Source organism: Polyodon spathula, chromosome 1 (genome assembly GCF_017654505.1).
Source record: "Polyodon spathula isolate WHYD16114869_AA chromosome 1, ASM1765450v1, whole genome shotgun sequence".
In the NCBI taxonomy this organism is placed as follows: domain Eukaryota; kingdom Metazoa; phylum Chordata; class Actinopteri; order Acipenseriformes; family Polyodontidae; genus Polyodon; species Polyodon spathula.
In genome coordinates, this window is record NC_054534.1 from 37,449,264 (window position 1) to 37,469,462 (window position 20,199).

Genomic DNA, 20,199 nt, shown 5'->3' on the forward strand with positions numbered 1-20,199 from the left:
TCAGTGTACAGTGCCTGTCTGCATTGCTTAACATCAACAGCTGTCACATGTATCACTAATTACATCAAGCACTGTATAAAGTGGACAATAATAGGTTACATTCAAAACAAAGATATGGACAATTTGAAAAATAAAATAGGTTCACCCCAATAAAAGAAGAATTTAAACAAATGTTTAAAGAAAAAGAAACTGAAAATACAAGAAGAAAACACTTAATGACATAAATCTTACAACGTTATATTTATGTGCAGTGGGAGAAACAAAAGAATTTCACCAAGTTCTCTACTAAGTATTCTTAGCAGCGTTGACTGCTACCTGCATAGATATAACTATTAATACAACATTTTCCATTGCAGCCGTGGCATTTTACACAAATAAAATAAACTTTCTCAGCCAAACAAAAACAGCTTAAGAAAGAAGATAAAAGTTATTGTTTATCAACAAGAGCAAAGGGATTCCTATGTATTTTTATTTGTTACATTTTGGAGTGCTGCTGCTAGTGGGGTACGACTTGCTCACTAATTTTTGCAAAGAGGAGACAATAGCATATGTAGGGATACCTCGATATTTAGTTAGCAATGTGTCTAAGGGGGGTAAATGGGGCATCGAAAGACGTGCCCCATGCATTTTGTACTGGTTAGAATGGGGTACATTTTGGGGTGCTGCTGCTGGTGGGGTACAGCTTGCTCATTAAAATCTTTAAGGGGGTTAAAAGGGGTATCAATAGACTATCTAGGGATGCACTCTGTATTGGTTAGAATGGGCTACATTTTGGGGTGCTGCTGCTCGTGGGGTACGGCTTGCTCACTGAAATCTTTAAACTGTGACAGCTAAAGGTAATGTATTTATTAACTACTGTAAATGTATTGTTCTTTGAAAAAAAAAAAAAAAGACTGGGACAAGTTACATAATTGATAGAAGTGCCAATCGAGATTTGAGTTCTATCTGCAAATGAGCACTTAATTAGTATAATACACTTCTTAAAGATCACTCTCAACAATGACCCACTTTTGAGACTGATCCTTTTGAATCATTGGTTATTTTTACAGTTTTGGATACAAAAGCAAATGCAAATAACACCATCTACCATCAATTCAAGTGAGTTAGGTTTGCTGTCCTGCCTATTATGACAAAGTGACTTGACATGTGAAAATATGTATACTAATGTGAAAAACAAATCAGCCACCTGAAAGTCTTCTGTCACAAAAATGTACATTACATATTGCTAGTAAGTTTAAGTCTCCCATTTCTAGAAAACCCATTTCTTTGCTGGTATTTCAAAATAATTTTAGGTGGTTTTAATGCTGTTGTACAGTAAGTAACACCCAGGTTGCAATAATCAAGAAAGACCTGTAGTATGTTTTTCCAATACACACTGCATATTCTCTCCATAAGGATTTTTGTTACTTATCACACAGGCTAGTATTTATTTCAGTGATAGCTTGAATGCATTTATATTGTTTTGCACATTTTTAATTTGCGAGTAGTTGGTAAGTTTAGAGTGGTATTACATTCTTCACAATTACGCCAGCGTCTCCCGTGACATGGGCAAATACGCCTAGTGTCTCAGTTTAGATGGGTTGTATGGGCTTTTTACATTAAACCAAGTACAACTTTACTTGCTTGAGAAACTGCAATCTCTTTTATTTTTTTTTTTAAGTGCAACAACAAATATTTTGTTTTTTCAATTAATAGACTAATATAAAAACAAATTTGACAAATTATGATTTACAAACCCATGTATTGTGAATTGTGGCAAAAAATACTTAGGAGAACAAGGGACAGAAATACTGTAGGAATTGTTCTTTGTGTCCCTTGAATAAAAGCAAAGGAAGACACGAGGAATAAAACACAAACAACCTGAGGTATTATTCACAACCAGTTTTTTATTTAGACATTTATACTAAACATTGCCACAAACTGGCAATTGTAAACATGAGTTTCCATCTTCACATCTTCTGTGGCTTATTCAACAGGAAATGAACAAGTAGTTTCAATACATCATCATTTAACCCAACCACTTCACCATCTTTCACCGCCTCATACAAGCGCATGCTCTCTGTGCCCCAGCATATGTTCTTCCTGGGGTTATTGTGGTCAGTCTGAACTGTGAGAGCAAGGGTATTCAGTTGATAACAGAAAAAGGAGAAATATTGTCCATCTGTTACAACAGCTTGGGATACAAATGGGCGTGTCAGATCTTCATGGCTCCAGAACCCTAAATACAATAAAAGGAACATACTGTAGTGAGCGGTTACATGATAACATAGGTGTGGACACACTGTAATTACAGTGGAATTTCTTGCGTAGTAACTGTAAAAACAATGTCTTATTTACTACCAATTTTAGACCAAAACACATAGCTTTAAATTATACTAACAGCACTTACCTTCAGATTGTATTTTAATAGTTCTGAGTGTAATTGCTATTTTTGTGTGTGTGTGCAAGAACTTAAGTTCTTTGAATGGTTCTGAAAAGTCCACCCACTTAGTTTGACCTCTAACATATATGGTTTTATGTTGGGAAATATTTTTAAGAAAAATAAAAAACTGAAATATCTTTCCCAACATAAAACCAATGTCACCTTACAATAATTGATTCTGAGTTTCAGTGTTTAAAAATAAAATATCAAACAGAACGAAATTTCAATGTACCATTTGTAATTCGGTAATAGAGAATTGGTCAGGGGTCTGAATACTTTTGCAAGGCACTGTGTGTGTATATATATATATATATATATATATATATATATATATATATAAATGGAGACCGCAGGTTTATTCAAGTAAAACCTATTGTAAATATCCACTTTATTCAAGTAAAACCTATTGTAAATATCCACAGTGCTATAACACTTCATTGCTTGAATGATTTTTTTTTTTTTTTTTTTTTTTTTTTTTTTTAAATCTAATTTACTGTCCAGTCTGCTTTGTACTTAATAGATCAGATACAGGATTAACTGACAGAATCCGATTTTTGGAGTGACTTATCTAAGGGTTCAAGGAACGACACTGGTAGTCATGGAGATAACCTTGTCGTAATGAGGAAGCGCAAGAGAAATTATATGTTTAAGGAGCTGGGCTTTTCAAAACACATCAAAACACTCACAAAGCAATGGCACTCAATTATGCTCAGGTACTCTTGCACTCCACAGAGCAGGATTAAGTAGTGTCTCATCACTCCTACATTATGCAAACTCCAGTAGTCTGCAATGGAGACCCGCCAGCATTTGATGATTTATTTTGTTTTTCAGTCACATACTGTGATAACTCATTCCATTCAGCCTTTGCATAATGTACTCTTGCAATTATTAGCAACAGCATTTCTAACATCCATTTGTTCTCTATAATTTTCTTTAAATAAATCACACTGTTCCCATTTTTCAAAGTACAATTTCAAATAATCTACAGTATGTTCCCTTTTAAGTACTCTGGGGTTTAGTCAGTTCAGGCTGGATTAAAAAGTTTGCTTTTAAAAGATGTTCTGAAAATGTATGAGAAATGTGTGCTAACACTGTCTGACCTTGACACATACTTTATTGTAATTTGTACAAAGAGATCATACTAAACTTTCACAAATCGTATAATACAAACAGAGCTGTCCTGTATTTAAGATTTATTCAATTTTTTTACATTAGTCTGTCCCCTTTACTTTTTAACTCCTTGCACTTGGTAAATTGTGCAATTTACAAGGTAAGTATTCTGAAACTGCTTAAAGGTTTGAAGTTTTTGTTATAGTTACCAAATATTAAAAAAAAAAAAAAAAAAAAACATACATTGTCAAACCAACCCATGCTAAGCTTGTTTGAAGTTACTTTGCAATATGTAAACCATACATAGCAAACTGGTCCAAAATTACCTTGATACATTGCCTGGGCTCCAGTCCAGGCAAACAGGCTTGCAATGGCATTTGCTCGCAAACGGACTTCAATCTGGTCAGCAAGATTTCCCTTTAAAAGACGGTCTCTCTTAAATCTGTCATGAACGAGGTGAAACTGGGTGTGGCCATAGCTGCATGGATCTGTCACCTTGGACCCTGTAAAAATGAATCAGCATTGTGTTTGCACCCCATTGTTTATAGATGCAGCCATTGTAACTGAACTTGATGACGGAATAAAAACATGCTGTCAGGCTGTCAGTTTGTGATTTTAAAATTTCTTAGGAAACAAAAGTTTTAAATAGAAATAAAATCGTACCTATAAAAATGTTGTTATCGTACTGTCTTTGGAACATTGGCAGTCTGTTAGGCTCAAACTGTACCACCGGAACTTCGGCAGAAACTGATTCTTGTAGAGGCAAAAACTAAGACAAAGGACAAACCAGATTACAATTAAAACATGTACGGTGAATGTCAAGAGAAAACTGGTAAATAAATAAAAGGGGTATATGAATGCATTAGCAAAAGGTATTGATGAACTAATATCAACTTTTGCATAATGGTTATTCACAAAATTAATGTTATTCTCACACATTTCACTCATGTAGCTACATAGTCTAGTTTTCTTTAATTATGTTATATTTGATTAGTTTTACTTTAACAATCAAGTCAAATAACTATCATACCTCTTCAAGCTGTTGAGGCACTCGTATTTGACAGTGAGGCTGATCATTAATCTGAAATCTGATTGGGTCGGCTCGACCTCTGCGGTGTCCACGCGGAACGGTTCTCTCGCCTCGCATCCAATAGAAGCTCACTTCAGGATTGAAATCTGTGCAAATGACAAGAAAAAAACTTTCAATCACATACGTATTTTCTTAAAAGCACATGCACCACATTGAAGTTATACTTAAACAATAGCTAACATTGTATTAAATGGGGAGTCATTTTTGGAGGGAGGGGGGTTACTGTACATCAATAATATAGACCTCAAGGTCCTCTAACTGGTAAATTGCAGCACACAAACCAGTCAGCTTCTGAGACTTGCTTTTTGTAAGCATTAAATCGCTTAACTATATCCAGATATCAGTTAAATATACCAATATGCTTATCTGGTAACAGTAGTAAGGTACTGTCAGATTGGACAACAAGGATTACTGCCAGTAAGCATCCATTCCAAAAACTGCCCACACCCACACTTCAGTGGGCTGTGTGTTAAGACTTCCAATCGACTTTTCTACCGTTTTCAATCTTCATACAAGGTCACTAGAATGACATATTTTTGTTTCTTCTGCCACTGTAACGTGTAAGACAGTAAACAAACAACACCCACACAATAACATAGAATACAGGGAGAGATTACGCTTACCCAAACTTGACATTTTTAACAGCGGGTTGTATTTGGCTAATGCGTTGGTGACGCTGGACACCAAGTTTGATAGGAAGGGTGCAACAAAGTGCTCCTGCTCCTTTTGCAGAAAAGGCCTCCTCTTCTTCAAATAAAAGTTCTCCTGTAAAATGCCATTACCCACCAGGTATCGCAGCTCACTGAAGGTATTCTCATCAACTACGGTCGGGTCCACACCGCCAGCTGCAGGAGGAACCTTGCCATTCTCTTGATCAACTACCTGCCTACCAACACTGCATTTTTCAGGGAGCCCAGGCAAGAATACCGTCTTCGTGAAGTGTCGGTACCAGCGGTCAGCGTTCAGTGTAAACGTCTGCGGGTACACTACATACTTTTCTCGCTGGAGTTTGGTAAGCAGCCTAAGTTTGTCTTGCACTGAGCTTGCAGCGCGTACCTGGTTGTAATAATCTTCTTCTCTCCTCTTCTTAGCCGATTTACTTTTGGCAGTCCGGGAGGGGATCACGGGCGGATAAGCAGGTTCTTGCACCGCTGGTTCACTATGAAAACCTTGTGTGCACCTCAGTAAAAACACCCTTGTAGAACAAAATTGCAGTAAGGGCAACCGACTGGGCGCAGCCATGATTCTCTACGGCATCTGGCAACTGTCTAAATCTCGCGAGACGCGATGTTAGTGATCGACATCTGAGTAGATCAATAGAAATGTGGTATTGAGCCCAATATCCAATAAGATCACAACAGAGACGGGTTCCTGTCAAACTTCTGTTTGTAGAATACCACGAGCTTTCTGTCAACAGGAGGAATACTGTGTGTATTTTGTATAATGTGTATAGCGAACGTTTTGCATCATCTAGAATTTTAGGATTGAGATAATCAAAATTATATATATATATATATATATATATATATATATATATATATATATATATATATATATATATATATATATATATATATATATATATAATTTTGATTATCTCAATCCTAAAATTCTAGATGATGCAAAACGTTCGCTATACACATTATACAAAAAAAAAAAAAAAAAAATATATATATATATATATATATATATATATATATATATATATATATATATATATATATATAAACACATTTTAGATATTTAATTCGATTAACACGATGTCTTACAAGTCTACTGGAAGCTACAGTATTTCAATATTTCATATTAGATTACGAAATGTCATATGTTTTATTTTTTGTCAGTTTTTCGTTAAGCATATGGAAAACTACAAAGCGGCATGTAATTCAGTATGTTAATGTAACATTATTCCGCAGGTTTCATTCAACTTTATGAAGTAAAATTAGTTAATTGTGTTGTGTGGTGCAAAACTTTTGGCCATAGCTGTTAAGTAAATGTGGCTGTACAGTTTGTGTGTTTCAAGTGGTCTGACCTGTACTGGTACATTTGGAATGGAATGCAAAGAACTTCCCCAACCATATACTATTTTCAATGAGCAAGAGAGCAGCAGAACGGAACGACTGGGGTTATTAACCGTCTTCCAGGGAGTATTGGGAAAAACCGGCAGTTTAGCATATCAGTAGCTTGATATAACAACAACTGGGCTTTGAAATAAGGCAATACAGAAAATGAACAGCAGGTGATGCTGCTGGAGCACTATGCAACTTAAGAAACAAACACATTGAATATTGAACTCATTGTACAGGTAGTGGACAAATAAATGGAAAAACCGATGTAAAGTCACTTAACCCTCTTATTATGTTCAGAATGTAGGTGCATCTGTTATGTTTTGGGTCATATTGACCCGACGCAATTTCAAACTAATTTAAACAGCCTTAAATTGAAAAAAAAAAAAAAAAAAAAAAAAAAAAAAAAAATTATTTGCAAAGGTTTTACACTTGTATGCTCTTTTAGTCCAGGAGCTGTGATAAAACTTATTTGACTGCCAGCCTGGGAGCTCCTCATTTTAGAATGTCTGTACCTGTGAGATGCTGTTGCAATACTTTCAGAGAAAATTAGGCTCTATATATATATATATATATATATATATATATATATATATATATATATATATATATATATATATATATATATATATATATATATATATTGTTTTTGTTTTTTGTTTGTTTATTTTTTTTTTTAAATAATATCTCTGGACAGGTGCGGCCATTAAAGGAAATAATAAAATAATAATAATAATAATAATAAATAATAATAATAATAATAATAATAATAATAATAATAATAATATAATAAAAACAACAAAGAAGTTTGCTTTATTCCTGCACACAAATCTACATAGATAAATGCCACAGGTCACAGTGACCCAAAACATCTTATTTGAATACATGAGCTGTTCTTAAAAAAAAAAAAAAAAAAAAAAAAAAAACATCTCAAAGGTGCTGTTTTCTGTGTATAAGTTCTTGACCCCAACTTAGGAAAAGTCGTAAAATATTATGCAGCAAATGAAAAGAAAAATAGCATTTAAGCTAATTGGAAACTAGAGTCAGGTCAAATAGACCCGAAACCTATTAGGAGGGTTAATAGGGCTTTGGGCCACCACGTACGGCCACTAAGGCCTATATTCGCCATGACATAGAGTCTACCAGCCTCTGGAATTCTGCAGGAGGATGCGGCACCATTCTTCCATGATAAAGTCAATCAACGTACGCCTGGTTGATGGCGGTGGAAAACGCTGTCTCAGGCGTAGTTCCAGAATATCCCATAAATGCTCGATTGGGTTCAGATCCAGTGTCATGCTCATCAAACCATTGGGCGACTACACATGCTCTGTGGATGGGGGCATTGTCATCCTGGAAGACACCCCCCCCCCCAGCAGGAAAGAAATGCTGCAACATGGGGTGAAGATGATCACTCAGTACCATTAAGTAGCGATTAGGATTGACCTTGCCTTCTAAGGGAATGAGTGCACCCAAACGGAACCACAAGAACCCTTCACTGTTGGAAGCAAGCACTCAGGGCTGTAGAGTTATTTAGGTTGGCACCAAACATGCACTAGTCCATTTGTTGAGAACATGGTAAAGGATGATTCGTCTGACCACATAACATTTCTCCACTGCTCGGTAGTCCATTGCCTGTGCTCTTTGCAACACAAACGTGCATTGCCAGGTGTGATGAGCAGTTTGTGCACTGCAACCCGACTGGTATCCCGCTCTGTGGAGTTCTCTGCGGACCATTTTTGATGAAACTGGCTGCTCGCATCCCAGGTTGAAATGTACAGTCAATTGATCTGCAGTTGCTTGCCTGTTTTGCCTTGCACTTCCAATTAATGCACTGATATCACAATCCCGGAGTATGCAGTTCTGCCCACTGTTGCCCTTTGCTGATGATGTCTCTCCCTCTGAGTTCCATGCTGACATCACCTTAGAAACCATTGCTCGTGAAACATTAGCAAGTTGAGCTGTCTTGGTCACTGAAGCTCCTGCCAAACACGCCCCAACAATCACCCCTCTTTTAAAGTCACTGAGGTCTCCTCTTGCAGCCATGCTAGCCATAATTATAGGCAACCAGGCCTGTCCAGCATTTTTATCCATGACCCTAAGCATGCTGGGATGTTATTTGCTTAATTAACGGATGAGTCACACCTGTGTGGAAGCTCTTGCTTTCAATATACTTGGTGTCCCTTATTTACCCAGGTGATTCAATTTTTGTCCACTACCTGTATATGAAGCAATAGAGAAATAATCCTTAATGCCCCTCAAAACAAACCAATGTAATTTAATTAGTTTAGGTTTAAAAACAAACAAAATAAATCTGTGTGTTGATGCACAACATGAAACACTTCCTGCAAATATACCACCTGGTAGTAGGAGTATAATAACTGTGTTTTGGTGGGGGAATGGTGCAGATGGGTTAGTAGTTGCCTTCCTTCCTTTTGTAAAATGAAATCTGTAAGTATGTCTTCTCATAGCCTAGATAATTGATGGTATTTTGGGGTTCTGTGAGTAAAATCTACAATTCCATCTATTTCTTCACTTTTCAAAATTATCAAAGCCTAGTTTGGTTGGTATCTTGTAGCAGTTTGTGCTGTTTGTGGACATTTGTTTTTGTTTGTGGACTGCCACAGAAGCCACCTGCCTTCATTAATCAGTTTATGACTAAGGTGACGTAGCATTGAATTCTGATAGCATAGTGTATGCATACATAAACGGACAATTGCATGGTATAATTATTTATCTGAGCATGTGGATAATTGAGTATGAAAACAGTAGGTTGAGTATAAAAGTATTAACACATGGCAGGGTGTTCTTATGGTCTAATATTAGCACACCTAGGAGTGTTGTTATTGGGCCATATTTCAACACCCTGGGGTGTGTTATTACACTCCTATCCTTCCCCACCCCTGCTAAAGTGAATTGGTTGTCAGTTGGTTGTTGCAAGCTGTGCCTGGGATGGTGACATATTTGCACAAGTTGGAACGTTTGAGATTGCTCCGTCTATTCTATTAAAAATAAAAGGGTTAGTATCGTCCCATAGTACTGGTAGTGCATAAATGCATGTTGATCCATGTCACGCAGTAATAATACCTGGCGGCCTGGATTTTTATCCAGCTCAGGTCATCAGTGAAATGAGTTTGCTGGTCTCAGTTCCCAGTGGTACTGTAGCAGAGTAATAAGGAGAAGCTTCTGTGGTGCCTGCCAGCAGTGATTCTGATTGAAGCCAGTGTCATTATTAGGGCTGTATTAGAAGGTTTGAAGGTTCGTTCACTAGCCAGGAATTAACTTTGTTTAAACCTGGTTCGTCAGACACCATTCACGCACTGTAATGTTTGTTTTTTTTTTCTTCTGTTAGCAGAAATCTTTGACAATGTGTGAATACCATAAATCACACATTAAATGTCATGCACAATTCAATCTTTTTATTGTTATAATGCATATTACTTTGCTGTATTAAAATCCAACCAAATCGTTATATGTTGTAACTTTATAGCAGGGTATATTATCCAAAGCACTGGGGGGTACCTATAGCGGTTGTAGTGCTTCAGTAAAATATGTATTAGCAACCTAGTGTACAAGACAGTGTAAGAGAAGTGCTATGGTGGAATTTGTTTTAAACATACAAAATATATGCTAACACTAATAATTTTAATTTCGAAAAAATTGAGCACCGTCCATATGGGAAGTGAAAGTAACAAAAATTAAATAATGAATGACAATTCATTAAACGCTAAATTTAAGCAAGTATAAAATATTGAATTTTAACATCAAATAATAAATACTAGCAATAAATATTAAATTAATGTATCAAATGTTAAATTTTAAGATTGACTATTAAATGCAAGTATTGAATGTTAAATGCTACCATCTAATGTTAAATTAAACAGTCGAATGTTAAAAACTAGCATCAAACATTAAATATGAGCTTTATACATTCAGTGTGGCTTTTATCCATTCGGTATGCACTTTGTTATTCAGTGTGCTTTTTATACATTTGATGGATGCACTTGGAAACTATCAGTTTGCGGGTGTTAAAACCAATTCAGTGCCCCCTCAGAAACCCGTATCTCCTGGAGCATTGCGCATGCATAAAATAAGATCGTCCCACGTCTGATTTTTCTTTTGCTCGTGTCTGAGGTAAAATACGAGTAATGTGCACGCGCAACAGTTGTCGTTTGCCTTTTGCAATCATTTACTAACTTTCTCTACAGAACGGCATGATTTCTTTGTGATGTGTATAATCAGTTAGAGTTTATTTTCATTAAAAAATGTTCAAAGTAGCCTGTTTTTTATATATTTTTTTTAGATTTCAAAACCTGAAAGTTGAAAGTAAATGATCTCGAATGTTGTTGCTCTGTGGTTTGTGCTGTTATGGAATAAACACGAGTAAATTATATTAAAAATGCATAATGTATTACATATAACATTAACTTTTACATATATTTGTTTATATATTTCTTTTATATACAGTACACACACAAGATTGGTATTTACAGTATGAAACACAGGGGATACCAAATTAGACAGCTAACAATATCAGTCTATGGCTGTATTATTTGGTATCCCCTGTGCATTTAGGCAGTGGGACTTCTAGAAATGTCAAACTTGCACAGTATGTCTACCTGTGCCCCATTATCACACACAAAGGGTTTGATTGATATTGGCTGTATTTACAGTGAGAAACATAATAGATACCAAATAGTATGGCCATAGACTAAGATATTGTCAGCTGTCTAATTTGGTATCCCCTGTGTTTATTATGTTCAAATTTAACATTTGATACATTAATTTAATATTTAATGCTAGTATTTATTATTTGATGCTAAAATTCAATATTCGATACTTGCGTAAATCTAACTTTTAATGAATTGTCATTCATTATTTAATTTGTGTTACACCTCCTATACGTCCTCCCCTCCTCCAGCTTGTGTTAACCATGAGCAAATGTCTCAATTAGTTGCAGCCCTAGTCATTAGAAAATAATAAGGAATGTTGTACATGTGTTGTGAGATTAAAAAAAAAAATAAAACCTTCTGAAAATGTCTAACTTTCAATATAAGTTCATATCACCTTTTGTAATTAGTTCAACTCGGGAAAGGTAAAAAAAATAAGATATCGTTTTACTAAAGATTAAATCATGTAGTTACAGCAAGCATAAATGAAAAACTAAATGTTGACAGTAGTGCTGACAAGAGCTTTTGATCCCAATTAAACTACAGTACCGAAATATTAATTCATAGCACACTTTCACAAGTGATTTAAAAAAAAAAAAAAAAAAAAAAAAATTATTAATTCATGTTTTTCCCTAGAGTTTCCTTTTATGTGTATTTATTTATTTATTTATTTATTAGTGCTTCATCAGTTTTTGATTAATTAAATAAAGTTTGATAGCCATGAACTTTTCTAAATGTGTTTTGGTTTCTTTACAATGTAATTCCAGGCTTTGTTTAATTTACTAAGGCATACTTAAAAAAAAAAAAAAAAAATCTTCAAATAAATGATGTGTTTATGTTTTACCATGGGCCCATAATCTCTGTTTAAATCTTAGTCAGACCATCTCTGGGGACATGAAGTACCCTGACTCACATTTTCCCAGTATTGTTGTTGGTTTTGCACACTAATGGACATCTATCCAAATAATTCCTCTGAAGTATGCAGTTAACATATGCCCCTCCTACTGAGTCCCCCTCCTACAGGGTAAGTAGCAGGGTTCCATAAAATCATTATCGTTACACATCCCCATGTGTTGCTACAACTGTTTAAATAATGAACCTGCAATTTATTTACATTGTACATCCTGACAACTTTTACACTTATAACTTTAAAGTCTGTTGCAAAGCTGTTTTCAAAATGTCCACTCTAGTGCATTGATAGTGTAAGGATTATTGCCCACATTGTCAAACAGGTAACACAGCAACACTGATCCATGATGTGGTACGGAACTGAAAAGCCAGAGCACTTGGTATTATGTTTTTCTTTGTTAATGGTTCTTCCTGGAGTGATTTACAGGACAGATTTCAAACCCCAAGTGCACTAGAGTGGCCATTGTCAATAGCTTTGACAAAAGTTATATGTAAAAAGTTGTCAGGATGTTTACAATGAAAAGAAAATGACAGGTACATTGTTTAAACAGTGGTAGCAAACACATGGGGACATGTATCGTTTTTCAGAACCCAGCTACTTATTCTTTCATTTCACCTATCTGCCTGTATTGAGTCTTTAGAACTATTTGGTCTTTCGAAGTGTATATTTGATCATTCTTTCTAAAAAGGCAACTGTAAAATATCACTGTCTCGCTCCAAATATTATTAATGTGCTACTTCTGGCTAGCAGTTGGCGAGTTTCCTGATACAACAAACAAATCAGTCGCTTTTCTTGGTATTCTCAACTACCGTAGGTAGCAAAAATTAGCCATGCTTCCTATAGTGTTCCAGACATGAAAAACAGACCTGTTCTCTTTACTTTTGATAAAGCTAATAAAGTCTTGATAAATTAAATGCAGTTTCTATTTTTCTTTAGTGGTCAGATACACTCCTTTCCAAATTTGGAGCTTGTACTGTAATATTCTGTTCAAGTGTTAAAAGGAATAGTTTATTTCAAACTATGACCGTGCTTCAGGGCTGCAACTTAAAAAAATAAGCAAAAAAAAAAAAAAAAACAGATGGAACCAATAATGTCACTATCAAAGGTTTGGAGGCACTTACCTCTAAATTTTAAATAGATATATTAAAAGGATTATACTGAAGCCTCCCTTCTGTTGCTAGTTGTTTGTTGTTTCAAGCTATTGAAAGTTCTTGCCAAATATCTGATTTTGTTTTCTATTGGCCCTTTCCCAGTAAAATAGTTAGATTTCATGTAATGGTATACCAATTTGATGCCCAGTGCTTTGCCAGGGCACTGTGAATGGTATTGCTATCCATCACCTGTTCCTGACAACCCTTCAAGCATGCACTTTTACACTTCTCAGTATCTCCAAAATAGGGTCAATTGCATTCCACACATGGTATTTTATATACAACACAGCTTGTCTGCTGGCAACTTATTTTGCTCTTACATTGTAAGTATAGGTTTCAGATGTCTTGAAACATAAATGACCTTTAGTTTCTGGAAATTCTTACAGTTGTCTCAGATGTAATGCCAACATAGTCCTCTCAGATTCTGCTATGCTCTGTCCCTTTCTTGGTAGCTCCTGTGTCAGAGTTTCCTTCTCTGCAACTCTAATAGCCCTGAGGATAAAAGTGAAGTTGGTCATTAAAGACTTTAAAGGTTTGCCAGCATCTCTCACTCATCTTTCCCATACTGTTGTAAAATATGTAATAATAAAAAATAGATTTTCCTTGACTGTTTTTACTTATTACAGTAGTGCTGACAAAAAAATAACTAGATCCCCAAGAGTGATACAAGTCTGTTATTTTTTTATTATTGGGTTGGAGAATAGGAGAGGTGCAACACATGTAATCAGATCTTTTTCCATTACGGTATTAGCTATTAATTTTCCTTTATGCTGCACCAATTTGGTAAAGAACACAGCTGTATATGCTTTTTTTATTGTGAGATCATTAAAAGATAGCACCTATGTGCTCTCAAAAACATGTCCGTAGGCATGGCAGCAAGTCAATGACAAATAATCAAAAGCAGTTCATGAGGCTACAGCAGGGACTATAAAGAGTTTAGGCTGTTTCCACTTAACGGCCAAATATTCAAGGCTTGGAATGCTTCTGCTGAGCAGCCCCGTGGGATAGGATAGAATAGGAAAGAGGGTCTTGCCACAGGAGCCATGCTGGGAAGAGGTGCTGCCTTCAAGGCTGGTTGTCCCCGCAACCCAGAAATGCCCTGAAAACACATAACAGATGTCCAGCTCCCTGAGCATGTCGTCAGAAAGAGGACGGAAACAGCAAGGTGTTAGGTTAGTTTGTGACTAATAGCAAGAGCAGGCCACGTCCTGAATTCAATTAAGGGAACTAGAATAGAACCTCATCCCGGTGAGGTGAAGTAGAGTGGTTACTTGCACCGGTGGGCTGCGAATGTAGCTCTCTACTGCTGAAGATGTCCAGCACCTCATGTCTTTTATGAGATGTTGATTGATGTTAGCTTTAGCTGCTGAGGTGGCTACTACAATCCTGAAAGAGTGGGGTGTATAGAATTGAGGCGGTAGCCCTGCTCTAGAGATGAAGGTGGCTAGGTTGAGAACTAGTGCCTGGTTACTGTTGATGAACAGAGGACCTGATGGGAGGAAAGGTTTCTTCTGGGAGATGTACCTTGACATTAATTCATACAGGCATATTGTGGAGTTAAGTTTGGAAAGCTGTATGAATTGTCCTTGGTGCAACTGATCCGTTTTAGAGGTGTGAAGGAGGATGATGAAGTGGGAGTCATGCACTAGGGTAACTTTGCTTGAATGAATGCCCAGGGAAGGGAAGGTGGAGACTGATGGAACACAAAATTTGGCACATCTCACGAATCCGAAGAAGATGGTAAGGCATAGGGTTTCCATCAGTAGATCTTTGAAAAGGGAAAAAACAACCTTTCTGTACGATCAGAATCAGCAAGAGATGGTCGGATGATATAGGTAGCCGAGACTTGGAAACAGGGGCTGAAGTTTTTGTTATCCCTCTAAGCATTAGCTGGATTGCTGGGATTGATAATAGTGTTGGAGATTGTACAGACATGAGGTGACAGTGGTATTGTATGCCGGCGATGTATGTCTTGATGGTTGCTGGTGCAAGGTTTAGTGAGTCTCTTCTGTGGACTATAAAAGCCAAAATCCAGACATGGTTAAACTTAATGGGTTGAGTTTGATTTTGGGCACAGAACGTTGAGTAGGTAGATCATGTTGTGGAGTATGAAAGCTTTGTAGATGTCGCCAAGGCAGCTGCCATGTAGCTCAGAGCAGTTTGAAGCAGGTTGGAGACTGTTGAATTTATTTGAATATCAGGTCCTGGAATCGAGGGATTTGTAGAGGTTCTGCTGCCACTGCGGAACTAGTTGACAGAATCTGGGGAACTGCAGACGAGGAAGAGCATCTGCTGTGTTATTGTGAATGCCTGGCAGATAACAGGCTTCTATAATGAAATTGTTTGAAACAGAGGTGGATATTTGTAGTAGAGCCGAGGCTTTATGGTGGGGGAATAAATTTTGTATCTTGAACAGTCATCTGCTTAAAAACCATTCCGATCCTAGATAGCTTCCAAATCCTATGAATGAAGCATCAGTGAACCAGGATATATTGTGTGAAATTAGGTTGTCGTGGAATAGTGTAGCAGACAGTACAGTCAAATCAGGTTATTGCTTGATGTAATATACACTGTTTAAACTTGTTTGAGAGTTTCAAGATAATGTTTTTTTTCTCTTTTTTTTAAGATTTAGTCGTTGCCAATAATTTTTTGTTATTTTCTCCCTATTTGAAATGCCCAATTATTATTTAGGCTCAGCTCACCGCTACCACCCCTGCGCTGACTCGGGAGTGGCGAAGATGAACACACGCCGTCCTCCGAAGCATGTGCCGTCAGCCGACCGCTTCTTTACACACTGCAGATTCATCATGCAGCCACCCAGGAACTACAGCATTGGAGGACAACACAGCTCTGGGCAGCTTAGAGGCAAGCCCACAGGCGCTTGGCCAAACTACTGAGGTCGCTGGTGTGTGGTGAGCTGTCAATTACCTTTTGACAAGATAATGGAAATTTGGTTGAACCGTCAATCATGAGCAAGACCAAAGAGTGACTCAGAGAGGACCTAACTAGTGTTTAAGCATGTTGCGTGACGATAAACACCACCCATGAATTCAACGATCCAATCACAATGGGTTGGTGCTTAATTAAAAAAGACTGGGATAGGCAAAGAAAGTGTTGCAGAGAGGAAGTAGTTCTGTGAAATGAAATGGAAGCCGATCTCTTCTAAAGAAAGTTTCTGAAGCTTGGAGAAAGCAATGGGAAAGTATGCTGGAACCATGGGAGAATCTATGGTCTGAAGACAGGTTAAAATCATGATCTGAGAAGGCTGAAATCAGCTTTGAAGAGAGCCCTAGCTCTTTGCTCTACGAGAAACTGAACCAGTAAACGGGACACTGCCTTGATCTGAAAGCGGGTCTTGGTTTCTACGTCGCTGCACAAAACAAATGGAAGCATAGCCAGCAGCTGGGCCGAAAGTCATGTACTGGCCGTACAGAAGAATTGCAATGAGAACATTTCTACGAACTACATCACCTTCAATTGCAGCTGAACTGAGTTACTTCTGGTCAGTGCTATTGTTTCCAGTTGTAAAACTACCAACAAGTCAAAAATATTCCTGCAGACTATTGAAAATCAACATGCTCATCTCCAAGTGAAAAGAACTACACCACCCACTCGATTCATCGCGGGTGTATACATATCCACCATATATTGAGTGATGCGACATAGCAAGAGACCCATAGAAAAGCAAATAGGCTAATAACAAACACTGTACAACCACTCCTTCGTTTTGTCGGGAAGCACACTGTTTCAGTTCGTACTGTGGAGGGTAATTGCTTCTCATCAACTTAAGTCTCTAATTAATTTCATCTTCCTCGCCTTTCTCAAATGCCCAAACCGCTGCATTGAAAGAATCCATTCCCAACATAGGCTTGTTGCTAGGGAGCTGACGCTACCGCCCTGTGACTTTTGCTAGTGCATTGCTTAAAAAAGTGCTTCAGCAAGTTATTTTGCAATGCGTATGTATATGATAACAGTAAAATATTAATGCTTTGTTTTTAATTTTTCTGTATATTTTGTTTGTGATGTGCAGTACAAAATAAAATGAACTAATTCTAAGTGAAATTGTCTATGTATATTGGAGCTAAGGCATGCACAGTTAGACTCTAAAAATGGGGAGCCAACTCCAGGACCATGATATATCTGAACAGCGAGGGGCGATATAATGACGGTGGGTGTATTTGTTTATTGCAAGCCAACACAATACAATGTGTAATTCAAGCAAAGTAATCTTCTTGCAGTGAACTTCAGAGCCAGAGAAAGAAGCTGCAGCGTTCATCACCAAAGAAGATTGACTTATTTGATGAAAATTGATAAGTATTCAACATATCAAAAATTAAATATTTTATAACTTCAGAAATTAACTGTAGCAAATGCTATCAATTTAGTGGATAAACTGTTCTAGGAATAAAATATAACTTCCTGTTTTAGAGTATGTAAGAAAAGTATATAGTTTGTTGAAAATATGCAACTCAAAGGAGTTGCCTCATAAATGCAGAGAATTTGATCATTGCCCCATTTCTGAGTTAATATATAATCAATTGAGTTTATAACATATTATTAGTTTGGTAGATCACGTCTAAACTAAACAAACACAGTAAAACTAATTTGCTAAATTAGGTACTGGAATGTTGGACTCCATTGTGAATGGGAAGTTGAATTAATTCTCATACATTTTGATATGAAAAGAGTATTGAAAATATTAATGCAAAGTAGACACTTTTTGTGATCAGCCATAATTAATATTAATATGTTAACCATGTATGCTAATAATGTGGTGGTTGTTGTAATCGTTTGACTAAGAAATCAATGAACTGTATACTATTCATGAATATCTCTAAACAATCACTTTTCCTTTTTGTAATATTAGTAATATATCTAATTTCTTACATTTTGACGTCCCTGAGTGTCCTTTGTTAATTAATTGAGCTAGAAGGTTCTGCTGCCACTGTGGAACTAAGTTCTGCCCTGCGGAATGATTCAGATTGCACAGTTAATATGGCCGAGAAGAGACAGCAGATCTCGTTTCCAATAGTTGTAGAGATTTGGAAGCTATCAATGAGTAGGCGAACGCGTTCCTGTTTAGCAGGATGCAGATGAGCTTTGAACTTTAAAATATCTAGCGTATTGCCTAGAAATTCAATGCAATTAAGTGGCCTGATTGTTTTCTCTTCTGACAGCAGGACTCAGAGTGTTGGAAAAAAAAAGTGATTTGAGCCTGGTAATATCTTGAGGGATCCAAAGGTGGTGATCGAGAAGTTGAAAGTCATCAAGAAGATGGAGAAGAAATGATATGTGACAGGAATTGAGAGACGTCCGGCACAAAGCTTCAGAGAGAGAGAGAGTCGAATATTTTTGAGCTGCTGAGTTGGGTAGTGAAGAAGTATTTATTTTGCCAGCAGATTCTGAATAGATGGCGGAGGGAGGAGTCGATAGGCATAACTTTAAATGTGTCTGTAATGTCGGCTTTTGCTAGCCAGGATCTGTGGCATGCCATCTTGATGCTTTTGATGGCATCGGTGATTGTGATGTATTGCGAGAACATTGTTTGTGAGAGATCAATTAATTATTGCTGCTTGTGAACTTCCCTCAGGGGGCTGTAAGGTCGATAATCAGCCTCTTTTTTCCTGCGACCTTGTGAGTAGCTATGCCTACTGGGTTGATTTTGTACATGGGAAAAGGAGGTGCTGAGAATGGACTGACCATGAGTCCATTGTCCGTTTCTGCTTCAATTAGGGGGCTGGTTATTGTGAATTCACTGGTAGCGGAGCGGAGGTTGTTGCAGATGAAAGGTAGATAGGCCGGTGGAAAATCCATTTTGGAGGCTGTCGATGAGGTAGGAAACAAATTGCTTATCTCGATGGTGATGAAGGGCTTCAGCTAAAGATGCCACATTTATCAGGGTGGATACGCGCAGGAGAAATGCTGGAAGGAAAAGAAAGTTATTGTCATTTTCCGGTTTATGGGAAAGATGATTTATGAATGTGCATATGGAGGTGCCTACATGCTCTAGATTGACAGGTTGTATTAGTAAAGTTGTTGCAGATCTGCCTGTTGCCTGCAAAGTTAACGTTGCATCCGTATTTGTCTGTGGCTGTCGGGGGCAGTGGATGCACACACTCTGCAGGCGTTGGCTCGCAGACCACTGAAAACCCTCATAAACAGGTCTGGATCTGGACAGGACTAATCAGTAATGTGCCTATCTGTTGCAAGGATAGAAGCAGCTTTTGCAGAAAAAGATTTATGGTATACATAAAACATGGTACCTTTGTATCTCACTGACAGCTCCATAAAGTGAAACATGTATTGGTCCAATTCTATCTGGCGATGAGGGTAAACCGAGTAGAAGATGTCCCGGTAAATTGAGAAAGCCATCGCAAATTCCCCCCAAGACCTTTTACAAGTGTGGATCCTTAGATTTTAATGTTACCAATAAATCCCCACAGTCAACAACCTGGAGGTCTAAGAATTCTCATGTGGTTCTCAGAATGGAAATTAGATTGATGTCTTTACCTTCTATAATGCTACAGCGGAGTGCTGGAGACAAGGAGTGGCATCTAGTGGTGTTAGCTGCTTGTGATCCTGACACTGTTGCTGTAGCCAGATTGTATGTTGGATTGTCAAATGTAAGGACCTGGGTTGAGAAACCGGAAGAGATCTTTCAGGATTTTTGCAATCGGCCAGTTGCTTGGATCTGCAAAGTTGCCGAGCTGGGGGGTGGATCACTGGCTGGATGGCTGCGGTTGAGGGACCTGGCTGCTGGTTTTCGTACAAATCGGATGAGAA

General features: G+C 37.3%; 1 protein-coding gene across 1 annotated transcript; it reads right to left on the reverse strand.

Moving 5' to 3' along the window:
- Positions 1 to 1,893: 1,893 nt before the first annotated feature.
- LOC121318168 (28S ribosomal protein S30, mitochondrial-like) lies at positions 1,894 to 5,895 on the reverse strand. Its single transcript, XM_041254567.1, has 5 exons — positions 5,246 to 5,895; positions 4,563 to 4,708; positions 4,196 to 4,301; positions 3,859 to 4,035; positions 1,894 to 2,218 (listed from the first exon to the last, which is right to left on the reverse strand). The coding sequence occupies exons 1-5, from the start codon at positions 5,862 to 5,864 to the stop codon at positions 1,950 to 1,952; spliced, it is 1,317 nt and encodes a 438-aa protein (XP_041110501.1). The 5' UTR covers positions 5,865 to 5,895; the 3' UTR covers positions 1,894 to 1,949.
- Positions 5,896 to 20,199: the final 14,304 nt, after the last annotated feature.

Bases quoted from the DNA above. Each gene is read 5' to 3' on its own strand.
- LOC121318168 (XM_041254567.1), bottom strand. From the start codon at position 5,864: ATGGCTGCGCCCAGTCGGTTGCCCTTACTGCAATTTTGTTCTACAAGG. The intron at 4,709-5,245 runs GTAAGCGTAATC...TCATTTGCACAG, and splicing joins GTTAAAAATGTCAAGTTTGG to ATTTCAATCCTGAAGTGAGC. The intron at 4,036-4,195 runs GTACGATTTTAT...TCATTTTTACAG, and splicing joins CGATAACAACATTTTTATAG to GGTCCAAGGTGACAGATCCA.